Below are 25,265 nucleotides of genomic sequence, written 5' to 3'. Positions count from 1 at the left end.
AGTTCCCCACCAGAGGCAGGTTTGGGACCTGAAAACAATCCCAACTGCTGTTTCCCGCTTCCAAGGGGAAAATTCTGCCCATATTCTCTGGATTATTAGTGTAGTAACATAATCATTATACCACTGTACCTTATGTGCTGAGGGGAAAAGTGTATCAATGCAGTTATTTTGGATTGCACACAGTGCTGTTCTCCAGCTACCTAATCTTGGATTTGCTTCAAGCATCAACTGATAATTCAGTGATGAGTCATGAGCAATTTGCATTGTGGATTCTTGCAACTAAGGAATTGGTTGAGATTACAATGACATCTTACTTTTTATCCTCAATTGAATTGCTACTAATGAAAGAATAATTGCCATTTCTTTCATCTGTACTTGAGTTTTGTATTCAAAGATATAGCATACTGAGGCAATACTAACTTCCTAAATGCCCTTCACAATACAATTATCAATGAAACATGAGTAAGATGAGATACCAAGGGCAGTGTAGGATGCTGCTGCAAATTTACTAAAGCTTTAAGAGTGTGTTATGGGTCTATCTAATTGATGCCACTTTTTTCTTTAACAGGGAAATTTACCTGCATTGAAGTAAAGTTCCTTTTGGAAAGACAGATGGGTTATTATTTAATCCAGATGTACATACCAAGTCTGCTGATTGTCATTCTGTCCTGGGTATCGTTCTGGATTAACATGGATGCTGCTCCAGCAAGAGTAGCTCTAGGCATCACAACAGTGCTGACAATGACGACACAAAGTTCTGGCTCTCGAGCTTCACTTCCAAAGGTGAGACATTGCCAGACAATTGTATACTACTGAATTCTCATTAACATATTATTAATTTGTCAATAAATTTTAGGTCTTGAACACAATTTTTTTTGGATAAGGAATTCTGATGTCTGCCTTCTGCTAACCAATTTGCAATAATTTGTTAGTACATTGAATGATTCCTGCTACATTGGAATACAATGTAAAGTTATTTAGACAGAATGTCATCTTTACAAGTAGCTTTTGGTGTGGCTGTGATAATGTACTGGGATGTTATTAATTGATGTGCTATAGTCTGAAAACTTGATTAATTGGGAACATTTTCTACCTAGATTAGCATTAGATATTTTTAAGTTTAATGCAGCTTCAGAACGTTTCTGTAATGCCAAAGATGGGTACATGAGTTGGTACAAGCTATTTTGAATTGCATGTCAGATTACAGGTTCTTTTACTTACAATTTACTATTTAGATCAGGTATGGCGTTAATTGAATTTGGTTGTTTGGATTTGGTATGTTATTAATTGGTGTTGGTTGTTTGGACTAGATGTGTTATTAATTGAAATTGTCTGATTCGATAAAATATTGTTAAATTATATTAATAGGTTTCATTTTCGGGAGGTAGATCATCTTGGGTCTTCTGCATTGTTATTTCTTGTGATTAGTTAAGAGCTTCCAGCAACAGCAAACCCACCTCCATAAGCAGGAAATTTATCAAGTTTTAGCAACAATTGAAAGAGAGCAATTAATCACCTTCTTTTGACTCAGACCATTAATCCATGTTCTGCCATTCCATATTTACCTCCCTATTAACAACTAAGGAATGACATTTTCCATTATTTTTAAAATTGAGATACCTAAACCAGGGACTATACTGTAATATATAAGCAAAATACTGCAGATGCTGAAGATCTGAAATAAAAAACAAGAAATGCTGGAAATACTCAGCAGGTCTGGCAGCATCTGTGGAGAGAGAAGCAGAGTTAACATTTCAGGTCAGTGACCCTCTTACTGTAAGACGTCATCAAAGTTGAGGAAAAGATGAGCTCAATCAATGGTTAGTGGCTCAGAGGCACTGAACTTGTTTTAAAAGTGCGTAGATTGTGTGAGGAAGGGAGGACTTAGATACAGAAGTAATTCCACTATTTTTAAAGTCTTGGGAAAGAATGCGATCAATAGATAGTGCAATGAGCTTTGTTTTCAATGTAGGCAGGATGCACGAAAGAGCTTTTAGCATGAGGTATTCGGAAACAAAGGAAGATAATTCAAAGAAGAATTGACCACTTTTTTTTTGGTTTCTATCAGAATTTTCCCTCCAAAATTACATTTTTTAAAATGTAATTGTGACCAATACATTAACAGTCATGGACCAAGTACCAATACTTTTAAATGAGGGTTTACAAAAGTTACCTTGATCACTTATAACCAAAGCCAGATGTAATTGAATACAACAGACCAGAGGTCCAATGTTTGTGTTGATTTTGCCGATCTCCATCAGGCTGGGGCTGCTACTGACCACCGGCTAGGGAGGGGGGTAATCATGCAAGATTCCTATCTTTGATCACTATTCAGTGATCCTTGCAGCAAAAGACATGGATGCACACACTGGGAAAGGACAAGTTCAAGCCTATTTATGATGCCCTTATCATTTGCCTGCCAATGCTCACTGCATCAATGAAGAAAGGATGCTTGGATGAAATGTTGGAGGATGTTTGAAACCAAACACCAGTATGTCAATCCCTTCAGTAAAAGGCGCAAGACACTGAAGGGAAAATATTTTGTGTTAAATAAGGATTTGCGTCCCTGCCTTAGTCTGATTCATCCACAAATTATATAAAACTGTCGAATTGTCCTCCAGATTTCCTTTACATTTCATAAGACCTTACACTTTTCATGGGATATAATGTTTATCCTGCAGGATCTAGTTCAGCTGCTTATGGAGCCGAAAGATTTTAGAAGATGAGAATGAAAGAATGAGAAATGGCAGCTGGCCTATCCAGATCATACCTTCATTCAGGTCTTGTTACAGAAATTGCTATGACCAATTTTATTTTAGCCTTCCTTACCAGAAACCCACACTCTTTGGTGAATTTCTTCAAAATTTGAGACCAAAACAAAGATGGTCCTATAAGTCACTTCAAAACTATTCTGTAACCTTTCACATTTAAACTGTTGCTCCATTGAAATTGAATGTTTCAACTGAAACTTAAAATTGTTTCTACTGAATGAGCCCAGTTTAGATTCAAAGCAATTCACTCCGCACCCATATACCATTTGTGGATTAAACCACAAACATGTAATGGTGCTCACATTGTAGTTCAGATCTCATGAGCAAAATAGCATGATATTCCCAATGCATTTGGTAGCATGGATTTGGAGAATATTGGCAAGAAAGATGAAGCTATGGGCCATAAAAAAGAATTTGAAATAATTAAATCCATAAAGTAGAATTATTACACATGTGAGACATGCATTACAACCAATAGGAGAAATGTAATTTTTTAAATCTTTTAAAAATTATATTCCTGCAGCTGTTGTTATTCTCAATGATGTGTTGATGCTGCTCTCCCATGCTAAAAATATTCAATAAATATTAAACGCGTCAATCAAACACAGCTGAGGGTTTTTTTCTTAATTAAAATCAGATCGACAATCTTGAAACAGTTAACACACTACAAAACTCATTTACAGATCCTAGAATTGCAATAAACTGGCTTATTAATGTTGCTTTTTCACAGTATTAAGACGGTATTGTCTTACTAATTGTGGTAAATGGAGTATAGTAAGGTTTGCAAACTTGCTGAAGGCATATGTTTCAATTGTGCAGCACTGATAAGGGCCCTGTATGTTGCAGATTACCTACATAAAGACGTGTGTCACACTGTAGAGTGCCAGGATTAATCCTCAACAAATGGATTCTAGATTACATTATTTTTGGCTCCATTATGAAACTATCTAGTTTAACAATATACTCACCAGCAGAGTATGAATCTTTATACTTCATGAAGATTTTCTACTTATAATTTACTGTTAGTTCAATGACAGAAATCACTAAGTATACCTGGATAAAGTACGTGTAATAGAGATACCTTTTTCCCGTTCAACCCCTTCCCATCCCGCAGTCATGGCATTCCACTTGCTGAGAGGGCAGCAAACAGCTTTCTCTCAAGACTCTCATGATGCCACATTTTTGCTAACTTTGAGGAGATATTTTGGCTTTTCATCTGATGCTTCTTTCCAGTTTTCCAATAGGAAAAAGCTTTACTTCTGCTGGCTGCATTTGCATAAGAGTCCAGTTAAATAGATGTTCTTTTGGGCATCTGATAGGGCTGAAAATTCCACCATACATTGCATTTACCCCTTGGGCAAAATCAGTTACCCATTATGGCTTTGTATTTGTGATAAATAACAAAAACAATAAGTTGCATTTATATAGCCCCTTTAATATAGTAAAATATACCAGGGCGCTTCAGAGGAGCGTAATCAGACAACAATTTGACACCAAGCTACATAAGGACAGGTGACCAAAAGTTTAGTCAAAGATGTAGTACGTAGAGGAATTTTTAGACAATTATTGGCTTTGAGATTTTACCATGCATTCCGACTACACAATGTCATTACCAGGTATGCTTTGCTGCTGGTGGTAAACTTGTGAAGCTACAACACAAAGCGACATGCATGCTAAACACCAAAAGCAGCATGATATAAACAGAGCTAAGAGATCCTACAACCAATGGGCCAGGTTAAAACTCTGTAACCCTGTCACATCCAGTTATGAATGGTGATGGTCAATTAAGCAACTAACAGGAGGAGGAGCCTCCATGAACACCCCATCCTCAATGATGGAGGAGCCTAGCACATACCATCTTCAGTCGAGTGAATGATCCTTCTTGGCCTCCTCCTCAACCCCCCAGTATCACAGGTGCCAGTCTTCAATTCTCACTTCCTGTGACATCAAGTAATATCTGACTGCAGTGGACACACTGTTAGGCAACGGGCCCTGACATCAACCCAGCTGTAGTGCTTAAGAACCATGCTCTAGAATTAACCAAACCCCAAGCCAAGCTGTTCCAGTACACCTGCAACCCTGGCATCTACCTGATAATGTGGAAAATCACTAGGTATGTCCTGCCCACAAAAAGCAGGCCAAATCCAAGCTAAGCAATTAATGCTCCAGACCCCATTACATCCTTGGTTCAAGCATAGACATAAGAGCTGAATTCCAGAGGTGAAGTGAGAGTGACTGTTCTTTGCATCAAGGTAGCATTCGACCTTGTGTAGCACCAAGTAAAGCTCTAGTAAAACAGGAGTCAGTGGGGATCAAGGGCAAACTCTCCACATGCCAGATGGGTGAAGCTGTAATAATGTTCAAGGAACTCTACATCATCCAGCACCTTAGCCATTAGCATGAACATCCAACTTCTCCACCACCTGTGTGCTGTGGATATAGCGTGTACTATCTATAGCAACTTACCAAGACTTCCTTAATAGCACCTCTTAAACCTGTTTCGAGGGATAATAGCTGCATGGGGTTACTATCACCTCTGAGTTCTCCTCCAAGTCGCACACCATCCTGAGCATCTATCACTGCTCAGTCAAAATCCTGGAATTCCTTGCCCAGCAACACTGTAGGGTACCTTCACTACACAGACTGCAGCAGTCGGAGAAGAAAGCCCACCACTACCTTCTAAAGGGTAGCTAGGGATGGGCAATGATACCAGCCTTGCCAGCAATGTCCACATCCCGAGAATGAATCCAGAATAATCACACAGACAATTGAGTGTTTGACTCAAGGTCCCATATTTGACTGTGGGCTGGCATGCCAAGCAGGTTTATCAAAAATATGTCAAAACCTATGTAAGTACATTCAGTCTGTGTGAGGTTACAAGAATTCAGCCCAAATGAATTCGAGCAAAAGTTTGGGTGAATTTGCATTTTGCGCATGTATTTTTGTAATGACTTAATACAAACTCGTATGGTGAGTTTCTGCTCCCTGAAAACGGTGCAAACTTTTTAGGATTTGTGATAATATATGACTGAGCATTACAAATCTATTTACTTCTGCACAATTAGAGCACAATCTGCTGCCCCAGTACTGAACTGTTATTAAGACTATAATATCCTCAGTACATTCTGATCAACTGAATAGATTATATCAATTTTAAAAAACTTTTAATAATTAATACTAATTAAATTTAAAAATGAAACATGTAACAGGTTTTGGGGCATTTAAAACTTTCGGTATAATTGCAGCCATTAAACCCACACAACCTATCCATCATTCCCAGTTTTCTATGCATAGTAAATTATTTGTTAAAATTACCAACAGGATAAATCTGACTCCTTTGTTACTGCAGATTGACAAACATCCTTGTCTGTGATGCTTGTCATCAACCGGGCAATCATTGCTGGATCTAATTCTCTTTGAAATCTTTTTAGGAAAATGGTCTCAATTTTCTTCTACCAATCCTATATTCTTTTGGCAGATGATGCCTCATCTACTGTCTTTCCTTGGTTCAGAAAAAAAATAATTTCTGGGTGTTTGATTTTGTGAGAAGAAAAAATGTAGAAAATGAAAAGGTAATTTAGTTCAATAAATGTGCTGTATAGTCTATATCTTGTTTTGGAACTTAATTTGACCATTTTGTACTTATTTTAAACCCAAATCCCTTTGTTGCTCTTAAAACAGAAATTGAACACATTCACCTTGAAATGTTTTAAACGAATTTTTGTTCATTGTGCTGGATGACATTGTATTCCACAAGTCAATAGCCCTAATTGTGAAGATGGGATTATTTGTATACCTTGCAACTTCTCAAGCTTAAAATAAGGTCTTTGTATCTACCTTACCAATTCCCTTCCTTCTTTAAAAAGCTTGGACCCTGTTCACCATTACCGCTTTTTTCATTAAATATAGATTCACATGCCTTTTTCTAGTTCAGTGATATAAGACCAGGCATCATATTTGTTTTTTCTCTCTCTGAATCCTTCCCATCCTTAGCAGGAGCTGCTCCACTGGCTCCCTATTCTCCCCTACCACTTCCAGGCTTTCCTGGTATAAGCGACAGGACATTTTTGTTCATTATAAGGGTGGGCATATTCTAATGCATAGAAATACAGCATCCACCAGAGCAACACTGGGCAAAAGACACCTGTTTATCCCTGGTATCTAGTGCCGTTATGAATGAATTAGGGACCCCTCTCAAATTGAATTGATAAAAAAGCTATCACAATTGATGACAAAGCTTAGTCACTGTTTATCAAAGTGTTGAATTATTTTTTCCATTTTAAAAGACAGCACAGAGGCTGCTATGTTGTGGCAGGGTCTGAGACCTACCACAGCTAATCTCCACCCCTTCCTTCCCCTGCCCCATGATGGGTTTCCAAGGGGAGACTGGGGTTGGGAGCACATCTTTGCATTGGAGAGAAGACCTACCTTGTTAGCAAAGCACTGGGATTTTGCAAAAGCATAACATCACAGACAATGGGCGTGAAATTGGGCTTGGCAGTGTGCATTGTTTGGGTGCTACAGGTGCTGTTCAGGGACCATGTGTGTGAGTGTGCACATTTCTGCTACGAATTGCACTGGATGCCATCTTGGTGAGGGTGTTAGCGACGCATATCTTACATCTACCAGAAGTATGCAGAGCAGGCAGTCAATGTTAAACAGCATGCAACGCTGGTTTGCCATCGGCAGTGCTATTTTGGAGCTCAGTGCTCCAGCTAACACTGTCTTTTAACCTCACACAGCTGAACACACATCCAGCAGCAGGAAGCACTCCCAATCAATGCTATTTAAAGGAATCATCCACGAATCAACAACCTAAAGGTTAATTACTGGTTGATTTCTTCTGGCTGTTGCTATGATTCTACAAGTGTTCGGTGCTTTCCATAGTTCTTGCATGTTTCAAAGGTCTATAGGGAGTGGTGTGGCAGGTGCTCAAGGACATTTTGCTGACTTCAAGACCTGCACAAACCAATTACTCGCAGACATGGATACACTAGTCCGTATTCCCCTTGGAATACAGCATGACTGTGTGAATCAACAGAGGGTTTGCAGAGCAGCACAAGATGCTGGAAGATGGAGGAGGTGGACAAGGGCTCTCAGAAGGAGGCCATATCCACCCATGGTGTTCATGGAGCAATTCTCCTGCCTTAAACTCAGTGAGGAAGATTATGAGCGATGTCTGCACCTCAATAAGGATGTCTTCATGAAATCAGCCACCTGCTACAACTACAACTGCAACCTCAAAGCAGGGCAAGGATGGCATTGCCACTGGGTGTGAAGGTGACCATGGCAATATACTTTTATGCATTTGATTTCTTCCAGACTGGAGCTGGAGATACTTACAACATCTCGCAGTTTGTCATTCACTGTTTTTTAAGGGAGGTCATTGTGACTCTCTATTCAAAGAGAGCTAGATACATTTCATTCTCTCAAGAGAGCAGCAGGCAGATTGAGTATGCAAACTTGGCAGGATTGCAGGTTTCCTCATGGTGCAGGGTGACATTGAACACATACTGTTAACAGGTTCCCACTCCCATTTCCCCCCTTACTGATGGTTCTTGACTTTAGGATTTTATAAAGGACAAATTGCACAGACACAGGATTGGGCTGAACCATAAGCTTGTTTATTAAACCCTCCTAACACCCTGCTACAAAAAAATCTCTAAACTAATTTAAAGGTCACCACACGACACCTTGATTGGTTAGTCCGATTTAAAACCCTCCACGATTTAACCTCGGCTTCCACCCAAACACACAAGTCATCACAACTTATAAGATAAACCTTTTTCGAAAAACCACAGGCAAACCCCACATTTCTCCCCCAAATTCACTCAATTCAAAACCCCAAACCCTCCCAGGATTTGGTTGCTACACTTAAAATTACTTTAAACTCTCAGCCCCAAATATCCCTCAGATTTGGCTGATAACTTACAATCCTCCATGCGGCTGGTCCTTCCGATGAAAATTTGTAGGTCCATGAGCCAGGTTGATCGTTCCTGACCCTCCTTCTTGACTGCAGTGCCAAACACTTCGATGTTGTCCTTTTTATGATATCCTTATCGAAACACATCTCCTGAAGCCATCCTGCTGGATGGTCAGTGCTTAGCATCTTTTAATCTCTTTCCTCTGTTACCTGCCTGGTCCAGACAGATCCACTCAGTGCTGATGTTATTTCCATGACCGAGAACAATGAACTCCACCAAGGTGAGGTATTCCAGGCTCCAGAGCTGATATACATGAAAAGGTTTCTGTCCTGTCTTGACAGGAGTGAATGCTGTAGTCTGGGGCCGGTTAGTTGTAACAATGGCAGTTATCATGTGTCACTGTCATAATAATGCCCCAAATTACAGTCCTTTAACAGTATCAGTTCTGTTGTGATGTTGGAATGTTTGAAATTGACCCATCGGAATGCAGCCTGCCTCTGTGTGCTTTGTGTTGAGGTTTGGTTCTCATTCACAGTACTATTGTCCGTGGGGGTTGGGGTTCCTTCCCCATACTCCACAAAGTCCAGTTTTAAAGTCCAGTGGGGGAGAGGAATTCTGATCCTACAATACACATCACTTTGTGGGCACTGCATGTCAATTCTGCTGTATACCACAAACGAAATGGATTCCACTTGCTCAGCATCCAGCTGGTGTGTGACCACAGGCAGAGAATCATGCAGTTCCATGCCCGCTGTCCTGGCAGCTGTCATGATACCTTCATTCTGCAGCAGTATGTTGTGCCAGCTGCATTTGAGCCACCACAACAAACCAAACGGTGGCTACTGGGTGACCAGGGCTATCCATAGGTGACATACTCCAGGGCACATGCAATGAAAACCATGCAGCCACACGAAATGGGATAGAGCAGATCATTGGCATGCTGAAACAATGCTTCTGCTGCGTGGACCATTCTGGAGGAAACCTGCTGTACTCGACAGAGGAACTTTCAAGATTCATAGTGGCCAGCTGCATGCTGCACAACCTCACTATAATGATGGGACAGTACTTGCCATGGAATGGAATGTGAGAAGGAGGATATGAGCATACTGTCATCTTCGATGGCTTCAGCCTTGCTGCTGACCACGACTTGGGCTAATGTTCACTGCAGGTTGTGTGTGTAACAGGCCTGTAGGGTAGTTGACCACATTACCTCAAGCTCTGTGCGCTGCTGCTCCTCAGCTGCACCTACAGAAGAAGCAATTTGTAAGGCACGTCTTATAACACATTTCAGTGGCCAGCACAATCCACACCTTGATGTTGTGGGACCTGCTAAGCTTCCTGCTGAGCTAATCCCTAAGTGTGTAACAAATTCATTGAAAAAAGAAAGTGTATTAGCCTACAGACATAGGTTTGCTATCTGAGAAGGCTGAGGGCTGACATGAGAGAGGTCTTTAAGACTATGAAATGGTTTGGTAGGATGGATGTGGAGAAGATGTTTTCACTTGTAGTGAGATCAAAACTAGATGCCACAAATATGAGATAGTCACTAATTAATCCAATAAGGAATTATTCTTTGCCCAGAAAGTGGTGAGAAGCTGGAACACACTTCCATAAGGAGTCAAGATGAATAGCAAAGATGCATTTAGGGAAAGCCAGATAAACAAAGAGGGAGAAAGGAAAAAAAGGTTATGCTGATTGGATTACATGACGAGGGGTTGGAAGATACTCGTGTGGATCATAAACACCAGCATGGACCAGTTAGGCTGAATGGCTAATTTCTGTGCTCTAAATTCTATGTAATTGTATGTATTTTCATGTCCCTCTCTAATGCGTGGTGCACCATAATTCCTGGGGTTAATTTTTCTAAATAGGTTGGTCTTCAGGTTAGGTGTGCCAGTTTTTAGCCTCTTTCTTCTGTTGTGTGCTTTTTGCTGCAATCACAGATGATAGACAAAGTGCTGACTGTTACATGAGCCCTGCCACTGCTATACATTTGGCTGCTGTACTTTTCAAACCAAGAGTGCAAGAACGTGCAGCATGCAAGTGAGTGTGAGTGGACACTTTTATGGCCTAACCCACTATCAATGAAAGGCTTGCTTGGAATGTGAAAGGTGTGCCATGTCATATAGTTTGGCTTATGAGAGTGATATGGCATCAAAGATTTCCCAAAGATGAGTAAGTCTCTCTTTTGAGTATGCAGTGGAGATAAAAATATGATGGATGGAACAAGTGACACAGAGCTTTCTGAGGTGCTGCTCCATTCTGTACAGTGGGACTGCTTAGTGATTTCTGTGGTAAGCCTACGGAAACAGATATGGCCCAGATATTAGAATTCTACAACTCTTTCAAGAATTGCCCACAGAGCAATATGCTGTAGAATTAACCTTAAAAATATATGTTTCTGACAGGGAAAAAGGTTGAAGTTAATGAATGGGAAATAGTGAGGAGTGTGCTCATAATTGGCTGATGCATGCTCTTGGTGGGCAAAGCTCTGCGCCAGAAGCGCACATTCTAAAAATTGCTCATCGTGTACCCTGATGTTGTGCTTGAGTGCCATCATACATGACAACGAGTGTGAATAGTGTGTGGGGAGAAAGCATAACAAGAGAATGGTACTGGTCATCAAACTAGGGCAAGCCTATGGCTTCGCCTCCTTCGTGCCAGTCAGTTGGTGTAATCTCACCTCGGAATCAAAAGGTTGTGAGTACAAGCCACACCCCAGAGCCTTGAGCACGTAATCCAGGCTGATAGTCTAGTGTGAGAGTGAAGGATGCTGCACTTTCGGACGTGCCATCTTTCGGATGAGACATTAAAACTGAAGCCACACCTTCCCTATTGGTGGACGTTAAAGATCCAATGGCACTATTTCAAAGAGGAGCAAGGGAGTTATCCCTAATATCCAGGCCAACATTTATTCCTCAACCAGCATCACTAAAAAGACATTACCTGATCATTATCACATTGTCCTTTGTGGGAACATGTTGTGTGAAAATTGGCTGTTGTGCTTCCTACATTACAACAGTGACTCCACTTCAAAATTACTTAGAATCACAGAATTATAGAATGATTATAGCACAGAAGGAGGCCATTCGGAACTTCACGTCTGTGCTGGGTCTTTGAAGGAGCAATTCACCAAGTGCCACTCCCTCGCCTTCTCCCCGTAGTCCTGTATTTTCTTTGTTTTCAGATAATAATCCAATTCCCTCTTGAATACCTCGATTGAACCTGCCTCCACCACAGTCTCAGGAAGTGCATTCCAGATCTTAACGACGGCTGCGTGAAAAAGTTTTTCCTCATGTCGCTATTGTTCCTTCTGCCAATTACCTCAAATCTGTGCCCTCTTGTTCTCAATCTCTCCACCAATGGGAACAGATTCTCCCTATCTACGCTGTCCAGACCCCTCATGATTTTGAATACCTCTGTCAAATCTCCTCTCAATCTTCTCTTCTACAAGGAAAACAGTCCCAACTTCTCCAATCCATCCACGTAACTGAAGTTCCTCATCCTTGGAACCATTCTTGGGAATCTTTTCTGCACCCTCTCTAACGCCTTCACATTCTTCCTGAAGTATGGTGCCCTGAACTGGATGCAATACTTCAGTTAGCTCCTTCCTTCCTTCCTTTCCTTCCTTCCTTTCCTTCCTTTCCTTCCTACCTTCCTTTCCTTCCTCCCTCCCCCACGGGATATTTTCCTTTATTAATTAACCTCACTGGATGTTAGACATCTGAGATTTCAAATGGAACTTCGATTAGAATCTCGATTGATCCTGGCTCTCCATGAAGCAAACTACAGCAAAGATTGCTGGGATTGTGCAGTAAAATGAGCTTTTTTGCTGCATAATTCTACAGCCTTAGGACACGGACTGTTTTTATTACTCAGCAAGTTCATTCATCATACATTCATTATTGATTGCTTTCATGTTTCCCCAGATACTGTCAGTTGAATGCCACATGACGCTATCGAGCAGGCTATTACGTCTTAACATGCTTCACTAACATTTTGAAGCTCCGACAGGTTTTACAATGATAGATAGGAATTCAAAACTTTAGTATTGAATGACCCTGAACTTTTTCAGCTTACCCAGTAAAAGACACCGGAGTAGAAATCTGTCTTGGGCAATAGCACAAACCAGGCAGCGTTGCATGAGCTGCCCATTATCCTTTATCCATCGACTGATCCTATTCCACTCACTGGAGAGAATATTAGTGGTTCTCCGGTGATGTTGCTCATAATGAGTCAGAGGATGCACTGCTATATAAAAGTAAGATAATTGTGCCATTACTTTTTCTGGCAGAGTGAACAGTTGGGAACAGGGCCACAGTTTTATTTTTAAACAGCTGGGAGCCAAATATTAGTTTTTTTTTAATTACAATTAATGAGGCTGTATTGCAGAGCCAGGAGGAGTGAGAAACAGGGCAAGAATTTTATTTTTAAACAGTTTGGAACAGTTGTTACAATTAATGGAGCCACATTACTGAGGTGTGAAAAGCATGGAATGGGAACAGAGTGTTAAAGCTGTGTTTTTTTTTTAAACTCTTGGCAGCACATCTGAGAGCAGAACTGTACTTTTATCTTTACGGGTTGCAATGCAGAGCTGGGAAGAATGCGGAGTGGGAGCCAAGTCATCATTCAAAAAGAGAAAGAACAGTTGGTACCAGGGTGTCAAGTCAAATGGCGAGGATCACGGCTGAATATGAAAACAAAATTCAGAGGGAAAAGGGAGCAAGTGTCAGACAGTGAGCTTACTTGGAACCAAAATCATAAATTAAGAAGACTACTGAGGGCTGGATTTTGTCTCCAGCCCAATGTCTGGTTCCGTGACGGTGGGAGTGGGGGTGGGGGTGGGGGGACGGAAAATAGATGCCACGGAACCCGACGCCAGGATTGTCGGGCCCAATCTTTCCGGTGGAGGGGAAGCTCCGTGGCAGTCCTTCCACCGCTCTGCGACAGGACCTGAGTTAGTATATTTAAATAACACATTTGCATGAATTAAAATATAAACCATAGTAATCCTACCTTCAGTTCCCGATCCTCAACACGATGTGTGGCACTCACACACCTTCACTTTCCCGTCGAGGGAAAGCTGGTGCCACCAAGGTGGGGAAGGGATGAACTCTGCACTCTGATGGGTGGTTGGGGAAGGGGTGAACTCTGCACTCTTGGTGTGGGGAGGAAGGGGTGAACTCTGCATTATGGTGAACTGTTGCAGGGCTGGCAGCCTTTGAAAAATGGTGCCAGCACCTGCTCCCTCAACAGGCGACACCATAAATGGCGTTGCCGAGGCCACCTCCACCATGCGATTGGGTGGGAGGGGGTGCGGCTGACGTCAACATGTAAAATGGCTGCTGCGTAATCGCGGCAGCGTGGGTCCCGTGGGGGACGGATGCCATATTCCATGCCCATCACCGCTCCCAGTGATGGGAATACAAAATCCAGCCCCAAGAGTCAACAGTGAAAGATAATTGGGGCTAAAGCTCTCAAGTTTTCCATTTTAGGGGGCAATATGGGATGGCGATTGATGATGTAGGCCAGAGATATTTTACTTTTTTTTTTAACCCAGGCACTGACAGACAGCAGGGATCTGGACAGAAGATCCCAAGGTATTATTTTTATCTGAGTCAGCAAGGTGTGGGAACAGGTGCCACAGGCCTGAAATGTTTTTCTTTTCAGGTCAGTTAGCCAGAGAGGAGCAGGGATGCAGGTCAATATTTTCCTTTATTTTCATCCAGCTATCAGGGATGGACCATAGGCCTGAGGCTCAAATATTTTTAGGGAGTAGCCAAACAAGCCTGACGTGTTACTATATCTTTGAGTCAGCTAGTGGACAGTACAGGCAGGGCTGCAGGCTGAAGTTGACTTTCTTTTAAGCCAGGAGAGAATTGTTGGCATGAGAAGCAGAGGTTTTGGAGCTCGTGGGAGAGAGCTGCTAGTAGAAAGATGGGGGAGACAAAGTTTAAAAACAGGAAAATTAGTAAATCAGTTTTCCAAAATTAAAAGAAATAGATAACAAAATTTTTTAAAATGCTTTGCCTGAAGAGAAAGCAAAATAAAATTAAAATAAAATGGCAGCAAAAGTTGGGAGACGCAATTGAGAGACTTTGTCAGATTGGAGCTACAGCGTCACCTGGTAGCTGGAGCCTGCAACTACTTTGAGACAGGTGTCAGCTTACACACAGATTGTCAATGTAAATGTTACTTACTGGAAAACCAATATAAATATTTATAGGCAGTCTTAATATAAAATGCTGACATAAAAAGTGTTATATGCCAGACTTCAATAAATAAATAAAGCAACTTTAGCCCCTTTTAAAAGCCAATGCTGCCAAAGTGGGAAAGCTCAGGAAATCAAGAAAAACTTGCAGTTATAATAGTACTTTATCTGTCAGAAATATCCCAAAGTGCTTTTAAATTATCCTCTTGTCATGCAGGAAAAGGAACTAGCCAATTCATGAGAGCTAGATCACACAAATAGCAATTGGATGAATGACCAGCAGATCCATTCTTGGTGGTATTGGCTGGGACATTCACAGAATTCCCTGCTGTTCTTCCAATTCTGTAATGTGGTGTTAGCAAGGTGAATCACAGGTACAGGCAGATGGAGCCTCAATTTAATGACTCATCTGAAAGTATCTCTGAAATGTATCTCTATACAGTGCAGAAAAGGCCTGGGTTTGGTTCCTAATCTACAATAAGTTAGCCAATCACAGCCAGGAGATTATGGGAGCACTCTAGTAAACGTCAGAAGCCCTGGGAAAAGGAAAGGAAAGATTAGGGAAAGGTTCCCACTCCTAATTCCCATTTAATTACCCTGATGGAAAGTGTAAATGTGTGACATCAGTTTAGGAAAGTATTGGCCTTGGCTATAGTGTCCCATCCCCTTCCTTGCTAGCAGTGACTGCCTAGGCCTAAGCCTAAAAAATGTTCATTTAGGTAAGGTACTGGAGAGTGCCTGTATCTGTGAAGCTGTGCCACAGAATGTGCTTGTCAGTCAATTTTTCTCTGTTTAATGCTCTGTGTATTATTGGGGGTGGGGCAGGTTGGTGGGGCGATGTGGGACTGGGGAAATCAGCCAGAATCTTCAAGAGAAGAGGGGAGAAAATTTGAGACAATGAAAGAAAAGATGAAGAAGACAAATGAAATAAGCATTTCCTGAGATCACTCGCAATAAAGCACTCGACTCTGACCGTTTTACAGTTAAATAAACTGCTAAGTCTGTTCTTTGTTGTGTAGTGGCATGAAGCTGTGGATAAATGCCATTTAACTACCTGAGGTTTCATTACAAGTGAGCAACAGGAGAGCGTCAGCTCCCACTCACTCTGGTTGGTTTTCCTGTCACGTATTTGAACAAAAAATGACCATATACACTCCCACTACTGCTTGCTGGCTTCTTTTTCTTATAACAAGGATCTTGATGAGTATGAAAATGATTAGCTCATAAACCCCTAACATTGAAGTAAAGTATTATCTTCCTGGCATTCCCCACAAATCAGAATATTCCTGCTTATTGCAATTTTTTAACCTTCCATAAACAGTGATAGTTCTATTGTTTTTTATTCAAGGGCATTTCTTAAAAATTCAACAAATAGTAGCAGTTCAAACTAAGCTTGCCTAAACTGGAGACTAACGGGGGCAGAAGAGGTTTCAGAGTGGTTGCAGATCAATAAGCTTATTACATAGATTTCAAGATGTCTCCAGTTATGAAGCTACCAGTGAGAGAAATTAAACCTGATTGATTTGCAGCTGAATAAAACGCGACTGTCTCGATCACCTCATTCCATTCTTGTGCAGTAAGATTCATAGGATTATCAAAAAAAAACACTTATGAGACATCTTGGGTACATATTCCCATGGGCTGTTCAGGCCTGTAGCAGGTTACTAAGCAACAGATTCTAATTCTCCAAACACTTCATTTTTGTCACTCCTATCAATAATACAGAAATCTTGTAGAAAACTTGGCTCTTGATAGCAGCTCTTTTGCCATTTGAAAATGGAATAAGGTCGTACCATTAAAAAGCTCGAAAAAATCTCGACAAATGGGAACATAGGAATGTCTATTCTGTTGATTTGATCCAGTTAATACCATTCGTCCTCCTCTTCACAGGTCTGTTTTTGTTGCAGGATTAAAAACTTTCTAAAGAGTCAAATGCAAAGCAGGTTTTAATAATTTACAGAGTTCGTGTCATATTCCGAGTGCAAGTAGCTGAACAATCACTGCAACACCTTCAGTCTGTCTGCGTTGTTACCAATAGCAACATATTGCCATTGCGAAAGTGCTGCATTATGTGGAGTTTGAACAATATAATTTTCATGCAAAGGTCTGCAGATAAAGATCAGACTGTTAATGAATACTCCAGGGAAGATTCAGCAAAATTCATATTTTTGAACACTGGCTTAATTTATGGTAGCTTCTAATATCAGAAATGGAGTTGAAACCTATCTACATTAAGTGGTTTCTTTTTCATTCTCCAGCAACTGTCCCATCAAATCACAAGATGCTTCTCGCAGTCATTTCAAAGCACTCCAGCACCTAAACGTGATGGTGAGATGATATGGAAGAAGTGCTTTTGTGAAGAATGCAGAAGATTGCAGTTGAAAGAACATTATACACATATTAAATTGTAGTCAGTGCACAGTTTAGAAGTTGGAGGATCCCTGGGCACGGGCTGTCTAATGGATGAAAATATTCAGAGGCATGGTATAGCTGTAACCAGATTTTAAAAACCTAGCAAACATATAGAGAGAAGTTTTTTTAAGGCCGTTCTCAGATTCATCAGTGTGAAGGATGTCTGTGTTGGAAGTAAAACAGTTTTTCAGTTTAATCACCCAATATCGGCATCAAGCACGTCTATCTCCGAGTGAAGCTCCCAATGCACTCTCCCAGAGAAATATATCAACCATAACCAGAGAAGGATATCCATGACTGCATTGGTCTCAGATCAGCCATTTTATGGCTTTTCAAAATGTGATTGCCAACTTAATGCTAGTACAGAGCTAAGGGATGTTTTGAGGTGGTGGTGAACTCCCACAAGATACTGGGTTCTGATTTTGAAATATTGTAATGTAGTGTAGTGGTGACTTCACCTTTAAGAAACCGTACCTTTAAGAGACCAGGCCACCGAAGAAACTGATGAAATAATCATACATATATAAAGAGATGCCATTTTGAGAGGCACACTCAACACATGGCTTGCAAAGAGCATGCACTCACACCAGCGAGGAAAAGACCTGGATCTGAGATCATGCAATGTAGATATGTAAGACAATAAATAATATTTGTGTTGAATCTGAGTATAAAGCCTGCAGTTGTCATTTAATGAAGACATAAGAACACAGCACAACACTACATTTTTCTGGCAACAGGTATTGTGAAAGTGCTTCCATTTTTAAAATATTTTTTGAGGACTTGTGCTTACAAAATTGTGGAAATTGATTCATTTGAAAGACTGAAGAGATTCCATCGATACTGGACTTTGTTTTGCTGGAAGGACTGGGACTTGGTTTAAAAACAAACCCTTACTGGATGTAACATGTCTTAAGCTGAGTAAACCGAAGGAGCCTTGGTGACTAGGGGAGTTGTTTACAGAGAAGTGACATGTCAAGATATATGGTGGTCAAGAGTTGGTTTCATTTTGGATATTGTTTTGAGTCAGTTGGGGGTAAGCCTGCTAAGAGAGAAGCCAACAGCTCATCCTTTTTCCACCTCTTTGAGAAACCCTGAGAATCCATTGTGATAGCTGAAATCCCTGATGCAGAGATTCTCCTGCAAAGCCTGCCAGACTAATTCTCGACATATGTATGAAAAGAACTGCTCCAAAGAAATCCAGTGATAGCTGTCTACGGGTATCAGGACGCCAGATTAAAAGGGACAGCTGAGATCTTTCCATATCTTATCCTTTTTTTCTTCAATAATTAACAAGTATTTGACCAAAGTATTTATTTTGTAAAGAGATCTCTGCAGAGAAAACTCTTTTTTTTTAGCCGGCGTGTTTGTGTATGTTGGGTTAATTTAGAAGGGAACTTTCATATTTCAACCTGTGTGTTAATAAGCTTTGCATCTTTATTTAATAAATCTTGTTTTATAATAAATTAATAATTTTGTTTATTGAAGAAACCTGGTCAGTGGATTTTATTCTGAAACTAAAATAGAAAAAGTATATAATTGGCTGTGTCGGAAAGTGGGTAAAACATTTAAATATATGTTGTGACCTGTGGAGAAGTGGAACTAGAGAAATACAGTGCACTCCTCCAACCTCAGTGCACAGAATTTTCCAAGGTTAAGGAACACAAAGAAAAAAAAGTCAGAGACAACCCGATCAGCCATTTTATGGCTTTTCAAAATGTGATTGCCAACTTAATGCTAGTACAGAGCTGAGGGATATTTTGAGGCGGTGGTGAACCCCCACAAAATATTGGGTTTGATTTCTAAATATTGTAGTGTAGTGTGTGACTTTAACTTTAAGAAATTGTACCCTTAAGAGACCAGGCCACTGATGCAACTGATGACATCATCATACATATATAAGGAGGAGACTGGATCATGAGAAACTGTGGACTGGAACAAGAGAGAAAACCTGGCCTGGAACAGGAAAAAAAATGTTTTGTTTCAGATTTAAGCAAAAGATATCACCATGGGCTGAATTTTGCAAGCCCCCCGATGTCGTGGGTCATGGCGGGGATGCTTGGAAAATATTTCTGGGAGAGGGCCGCAACGGGCTTCGACACCAGGAAGGCCATGCCTCATTTTACCATCGGCAGCGGTGAGGCCTCAGGGCAGCACCACCCCCCACCCCCCCCACACTGTTCAGTAAAATAAAACATATTAACATATTTAAGTAAATGTTAATAAAGGTATAATGACTTACCTTTTCAAGATGGCCGTCCCACGCCGATATTCCAGCCGGTGGTCGGAAGTCCTGTACCTTCGGATCACCATTCGGAGATCTGAGGCGGAAGACTGATGGGGAGGGGGAGAGGAGCGACGTTTTCAGGGCAGTGGGCGAGGGGGGTGGGGTGGAATGGCAAAAAAGAATGCTATTGGTTGAGGGGATGGTGGGAAGGGGTTGAATGTCAAAGTGCAGAAAGTTCAGGGGGGAAAGGTCGGGATTGGGAATTTACTTTTTTTTGGGGGGTGGGGGGAGATGAAAAATGATTAACTGTTTATTCATTGGGAGGGTGGGAGAGGGGATTGCAGATGTGAAAAAATTTTATTTCAATTTTTAATCAAACCTGTGCCTTTAAATATGGAAATGAAACTGAAGAGCCTGAAGCCCTTGAAAAATGGCGCCAGTGCCATTGCCAGGGATGAAGTGCCCGCCCCCTCTGCGTCATCGTGGCGGTGGTCTGCCCCTCCAGGTTAATGAGCTGGTGCGCAAAATATCGCGGCGGCTCCGCAGTGCAGGTCTTGTGCGTACTCTGCGCACTTTTTGAAGCTCGGCACCAAGAACAGCGGCAAGCTATTATAAATCAGCCCCATGTATGAGCAACATTTGCCAGTCTTTCCAGCCTTTACAGAGATTGACAGCAACCCAGGACCATGCTGGAGCAAATAGCTAGCAAGATTCAAATACCTAATGGTGGCACACGATATCAATACATCTCGAAGAAAGAGAGCGTTACTCTTACATTATGCTGCACCAAAAGTTGTGATAGCTTCAATTCGCTCACAAACATTGGACTTGATAATGATTATGTTGCAGCGAAGTATGCTCTAACAAGATATATTCAAGCAAGAGCAAATCCTCACTATGAAATTTATGTCTTCAGGCAAAAAAACAGGATGAGTGCGAGACCCTTGACCACTACATGATGAGACTCAGAAGTCTGAGCTAGAATTGCAACTTCACAGGCATGGGCAAAGAAATCATTTCCCACATCATTATGACCTGCCAATCACCAAGACTAAGAAGGTAAGCTCTTAGCGGGGCGAATCGTTAAACTTGCGAAGGCTACTCAATATTGTCAGAATGCTGGAAACCAGTGAAAGACAAGCCAAAGTCTTAGAAGGGAAAGAGGGAAGTAACATAAGATGAGAAACCCCTGAGGCCAGGTCAGGATTGTCAACAGAATCTATGACTGCCACAAGAAGTTGGTTTTACCAGAGATACACACCAAACACAAGGGCACAGAGGAAACCCAGAGAAAGGTCCAAGGCATGGCAAGGAAGACTAAGACAGAGATCACAATCACCCCATGTTCGAACATGCAATCATTGCGTTGGTGCATAGCTTCAATACAAAACTTGTCCTGCAAGAGGAAAAATGTGTAAAGCCTGTGGAAACATGGGACATTTTGCAAGAGTATACCGATCAAAGCCTGCACAAGACATCAATAGAGCTGAATGCCAGAAGGAGGATTGCATAGTTACCAGCACAAGAGAAGATTTTTGTTGCTCACAACCACAGGTACTGATGCCTACCCATGTGCAGTGTTAATAGGCAATTCGACAATCTCTGCAGTAATTGACTCAGGAGCAACAGTCAACATAATGGATGTCCCAACATTCCATGAGTTACAGAGAAAACAGAAACTGCAATTGAACAAGTTGATATCTAAAATCTTCTCCTACGGATCAGATACTCCTCTACCGGTCCTAGGGATCATCCAAGTTACTCTCAAATCCTCCCATGGGTCCACATGTTAGACTGAGTTCCATGTTGTCAACTCAAGCAAGGAAAATCTGCCAAGTTTGAAAACTTCCAGTGAATTGATATTGATCATGATCAACAGAGTTAGACAAAACTACCTAACGAAAGAAGACATCTTGAAGAAGTATCTACTGCCACAATTCATGCCTTCACAACCGTACATGCACTCAATAGAAGGCTTGAGGGACAGAGACAAAAAGGTCAAACACATAGGATAAAGATGCATGTGGACTCATGGATGGAAAGGCACGCAAAGGATAGCGAGATAAAGGAAGGAGACAAAGTCCTGGTTCGGCAAGAGAAAACATTGAAAATTAGCTCACCATTTGACCCAAAAGTGCTTATGGTAGTTCAGAAGAAAAGGAAACATGATCATAGCGAAGAGAGGAAACTACATTATGAAGAGAAATGTGACCACCTTCAAAAGAGTCAATGCTAAAACAATTCCAGAAGAAAGTGATGAAGGCCATGTTGATAACTTCGCGCCTGTGACAACTCAACTGGCAGCTCAGCCAAATCAAATACAGTCGAGATCAATCCTGCAAGATCCACAGAGAAGATCATTATGACCTTATTGATTACCTGTCTGATTTAAAGATTATGTCACACATCAACGATGAAAGGAGCCAGGTGGGAAAAAAATTCGGTAATGAGGGTAATTTGCCTGAAACCTCTCCCCTCCAAGTTACAAATTTCAGTCCAACTGAGTTTTTATTCAATATAATTTTGCATGATTAAATATCCAGAGAGCAACTGATAATCTTTAAAGAAAAGGGGAAAACTTTAAATTTAAAAGAAGAGCCTAATGTAATGTAGTGCAGTGATAACATCACCTTTAAGAAACCGTACCTTTAAGAGACCAGGCCACCGATGCAACTGATGAAATACATATCATACATATAAAAAGAGATGCCATTTTGAGAGGCACGCTCAACACATGGCTTGCAAAGAGCACACACACACACCAATGAGGAAAAGTCTTGGACCTGAGATTATGCACTGTAGATAAGTAAGACAATAAATAGTGTTTGTGTTGAATCTGAGTATAAAGCCTGTGCCTGTCATTTAATGAAGACATAAGAACACAGCACAACACTACAAATATGGAGCTTTTGGTTATATCCGTTTTGGCTAGATTTGAACAAAGTTCCTAAATCTGGAAAGAGGGCAGTGTAAAGCTTCATTAGTGTCCCAGTCTCCAAGTAATTTTGAATTTGGAACTGTAAAATAACTGACTGAACACTCTGAGAAATTTATATTGCTGAACCTTCCCTGCAGTTTTTCATTAAAACACCCCAAAAGAATTATTACAGAGAAGATTGCAGCAGATTCCAGTTCCCCAGCCATCTTGGGTTATGAGAAATATCATAATGAGTTGCTTTAAATTATAGAATTATTGAACATAATCAAGTCATTTGGGGAGACAGGCAATTAAAATGAAGGAGCCATCATATTTTTCATTAAGTTAAATGAATTCTGCAGATATATTTGCTCTCAGCGTTTTAGTGTTCTCTCCAGATTTTAATGAAAAAAACTAATCTTGTTAATATACTATAAAGCATATTTCTTTACCTTTTATAGAACACTATGTTGGGCAGAAGATGATCAGAAATCTGCCCACTAGCTGAGATGATATGGATACTTTATAAACAATGGTATTATGTTTCACAGAGGCAGAAAGAAATCTCAGTAATGTACCTTAACACAACCCTAACATGGGACAGTGTTGGCACTGCTCCATCTCTGTAGGATTGAACATTAACATGAAAATATAAGTTAAAAAAAATACTCTTGAAAACAATAGGCTGAATTTTGCCAGCACTTTGGAGCGGGCTAGGAGGCAGGAGGGCTGATAAAATGGCGACGGAAGGCATCAGGAGGGGGTCTGCTGTCTTCCTGCTACCATGGCATATTATCAGTGGCAGGAACCTTTAGTTTTTTTCTTATTCATTCATGGGATGTGAGCGTCACTGGCCAGCATTTATTGCCCATCCCTAATTGCCCTTGAGAAGGTGGCGGTGAGCTGCCTTCTTGAACCACTGCAGTCCATGTGGTGTAGGTACACCCACAGTGCCGTTAGGAAGGGAGTTCCAGGATTTTCACCCAGTGTCAGTGAAGGAACGGCGGTATAGTTCCAAGTCAGGATGGTGTGTGACTTGGAGGGGAACTTGCAGGTGCTGGTGTTCCCATGTATTTGCTGCCCTTGTCCTTCTAGTTGGTAGAGATCGCAGGTTTGGAAGGTGCTGTCTAAGGTGCTGTCTAAGCCTCCTGCCGGATGGCCAATTGTGCCAATTAAGCGCCCAATTAAGGACCACCTTCCACCTCTGCTGGCATTTTACTGGCATCAGGAGGGGCCCCCACAGCAGGGGAGACTGCCAGGTAAAACCTGGGAGCCTCCGAGCAGGTTCCCGGGCTGTGTGGTCCTCCTTTGTGGCCACTCCATAGCACACAGAGGGGACCTCCAGCAGCATTGGCCACCCTCGTGGCTATGCCACCGCCAATGGAAGGTGCATTCACCCCACCCACCCGCCCCGATTGCCAGGACCTGCCTGCCTGACCCCAGCAGAGTAAGAAAAAAAACCTATCATGTCTTCAAGGGTGCGTCAATATGGAGGTGCTCTCTCCTTCATCCTGCAGCCTCAGCATTGGCCACCTCCAACAGTGGTGCTGCTGAAGCTGCAATGCTGCCGGCCCTGTGATTGGGTGGCAGCTCTGGGTGGTGGGCCACCATCCTCAATGGCGGTCCAGGTGGCAGCCCTCTAATTGCCACCACTGGGTAAAATACCACCCAGGGTCCCGCTGCCCTTACCTGGTGGAAACATTCAGCCTGATGACTTTAATGCAATGAAAAGACTAATTTCTCAGGGTTATCTTTTGTATAAATATTATGGGCTGGACTTTAAATCTTCCCTGATGCTGGGAACGGAGGTGGGGGGGCAATGAAGATAGGAATGGAGGAGGCCCGCTACCGATCCCAATACCGGCAGGCCCCGTACTGATCTCGGCAGTGGTGAGACCTCGTGGCGCCGCCCCACCGCTTGGCAACGGGACCACGATTTCCATATGTAAATGAATTTACATACCTGATTTAATGAGGGTCCCGTCACCTTCTTAATCACCACACCGATCTTCATTCGGTCGGCTGGCAATGCCACGCTTTTGAATCCCTGTTCGGGGAAATGAGGCACGACTCTTGTGGGGAGAGGGGAGGAGGAACTTTTTTCAGCTCTGGAGGGGGGATGGGGTCAAACTCCTTGGATTGGTTGGGGGGGGGTGATGGGAAGGGGTAAAGGACAAAGGGTGGGGGAAGGTCATTTAATGACGGTTGGTATTCAGGGGAAAGGGCTAAAATGAAGTTTAATGCCATTGATGGGTGGGAGAGGGCATGGGAAGACTTTTAAATTCATTTTTTAACGATGTACACTAACTGGCCCTTTAAAAATTTAAAGTTTCATTTGGAGCTCTAAGCCCATTAAAAATGGCGTCAATGCCTGCACATTGGCCCCAGATGCCGTTGCCGGTGACGGCTCACCTGCCCCCTCCATATCATCGGGGTTGGGGCTGCGGGGCGGCCACCCAGCCATGCTAATGAGCCACCATATTTGGAATCGCGGCGGCTCCGCTATGTGGGCCCCTTGCGTACAGGCTGCATATTTTTCCGCCCGCCTATTCTGGCAGGGGGTTGTTAAAATCCAGACCTAGGTGTTGAAGGTAGAGCAAAATATTTACCATATGTATGTCTGTATTACATCTTGCCAGCATCTCCATACAATAGTTTTCATACGTCGAAACATAGTTATGGATGAGGAAGGCCATTCAGCCCCACTTAATTCATCCATTCAGAAAGATCATAAGGTCTTGTAACACCTTTAATGTTTAATTAAATGTTCATTAAATCATTTTTTTTTTGACCTGTGCAACTCTAT

General features: G+C 41.8%; 1 protein-coding gene across 4 annotated transcripts in view; it reads left to right on the top strand.

The window, feature by feature from the left end:
* glra2 (glycine receptor, alpha 2) overlaps positions 1-25,265 on the top strand; it is a 215,694-nt gene that overhangs the window by 113,170 nt on the left and 77,259 nt on the right. For all 4 annotated transcript variants that reach the window (XM_068039864.1, XM_068039861.1, XM_068039865.1 and 1 more), the window contains one exon: positions 569-783. In XM_068039864.1, the coding sequence (XP_067895965.1) occupies positions 569-783 (215 nt within the window). The remainder of the gene's footprint in view (positions 1-568; positions 784-25,265) is intronic.

The sequence above is a fragment of the Heterodontus francisci genome, chromosome 10 (assembly GCF_036365525.1).
Source record: "Heterodontus francisci isolate sHetFra1 chromosome 10, sHetFra1.hap1, whole genome shotgun sequence".
Taxonomy (NCBI): Eukaryota; Metazoa; Chordata; class Chondrichthyes; order Heterodontiformes; family Heterodontidae; genus Heterodontus; species Heterodontus francisci.
The sequence above is the reverse complement of the archived record's forward strand: the minus strand, read 5'-3'. Positions and strand labels throughout refer to the sequence as shown.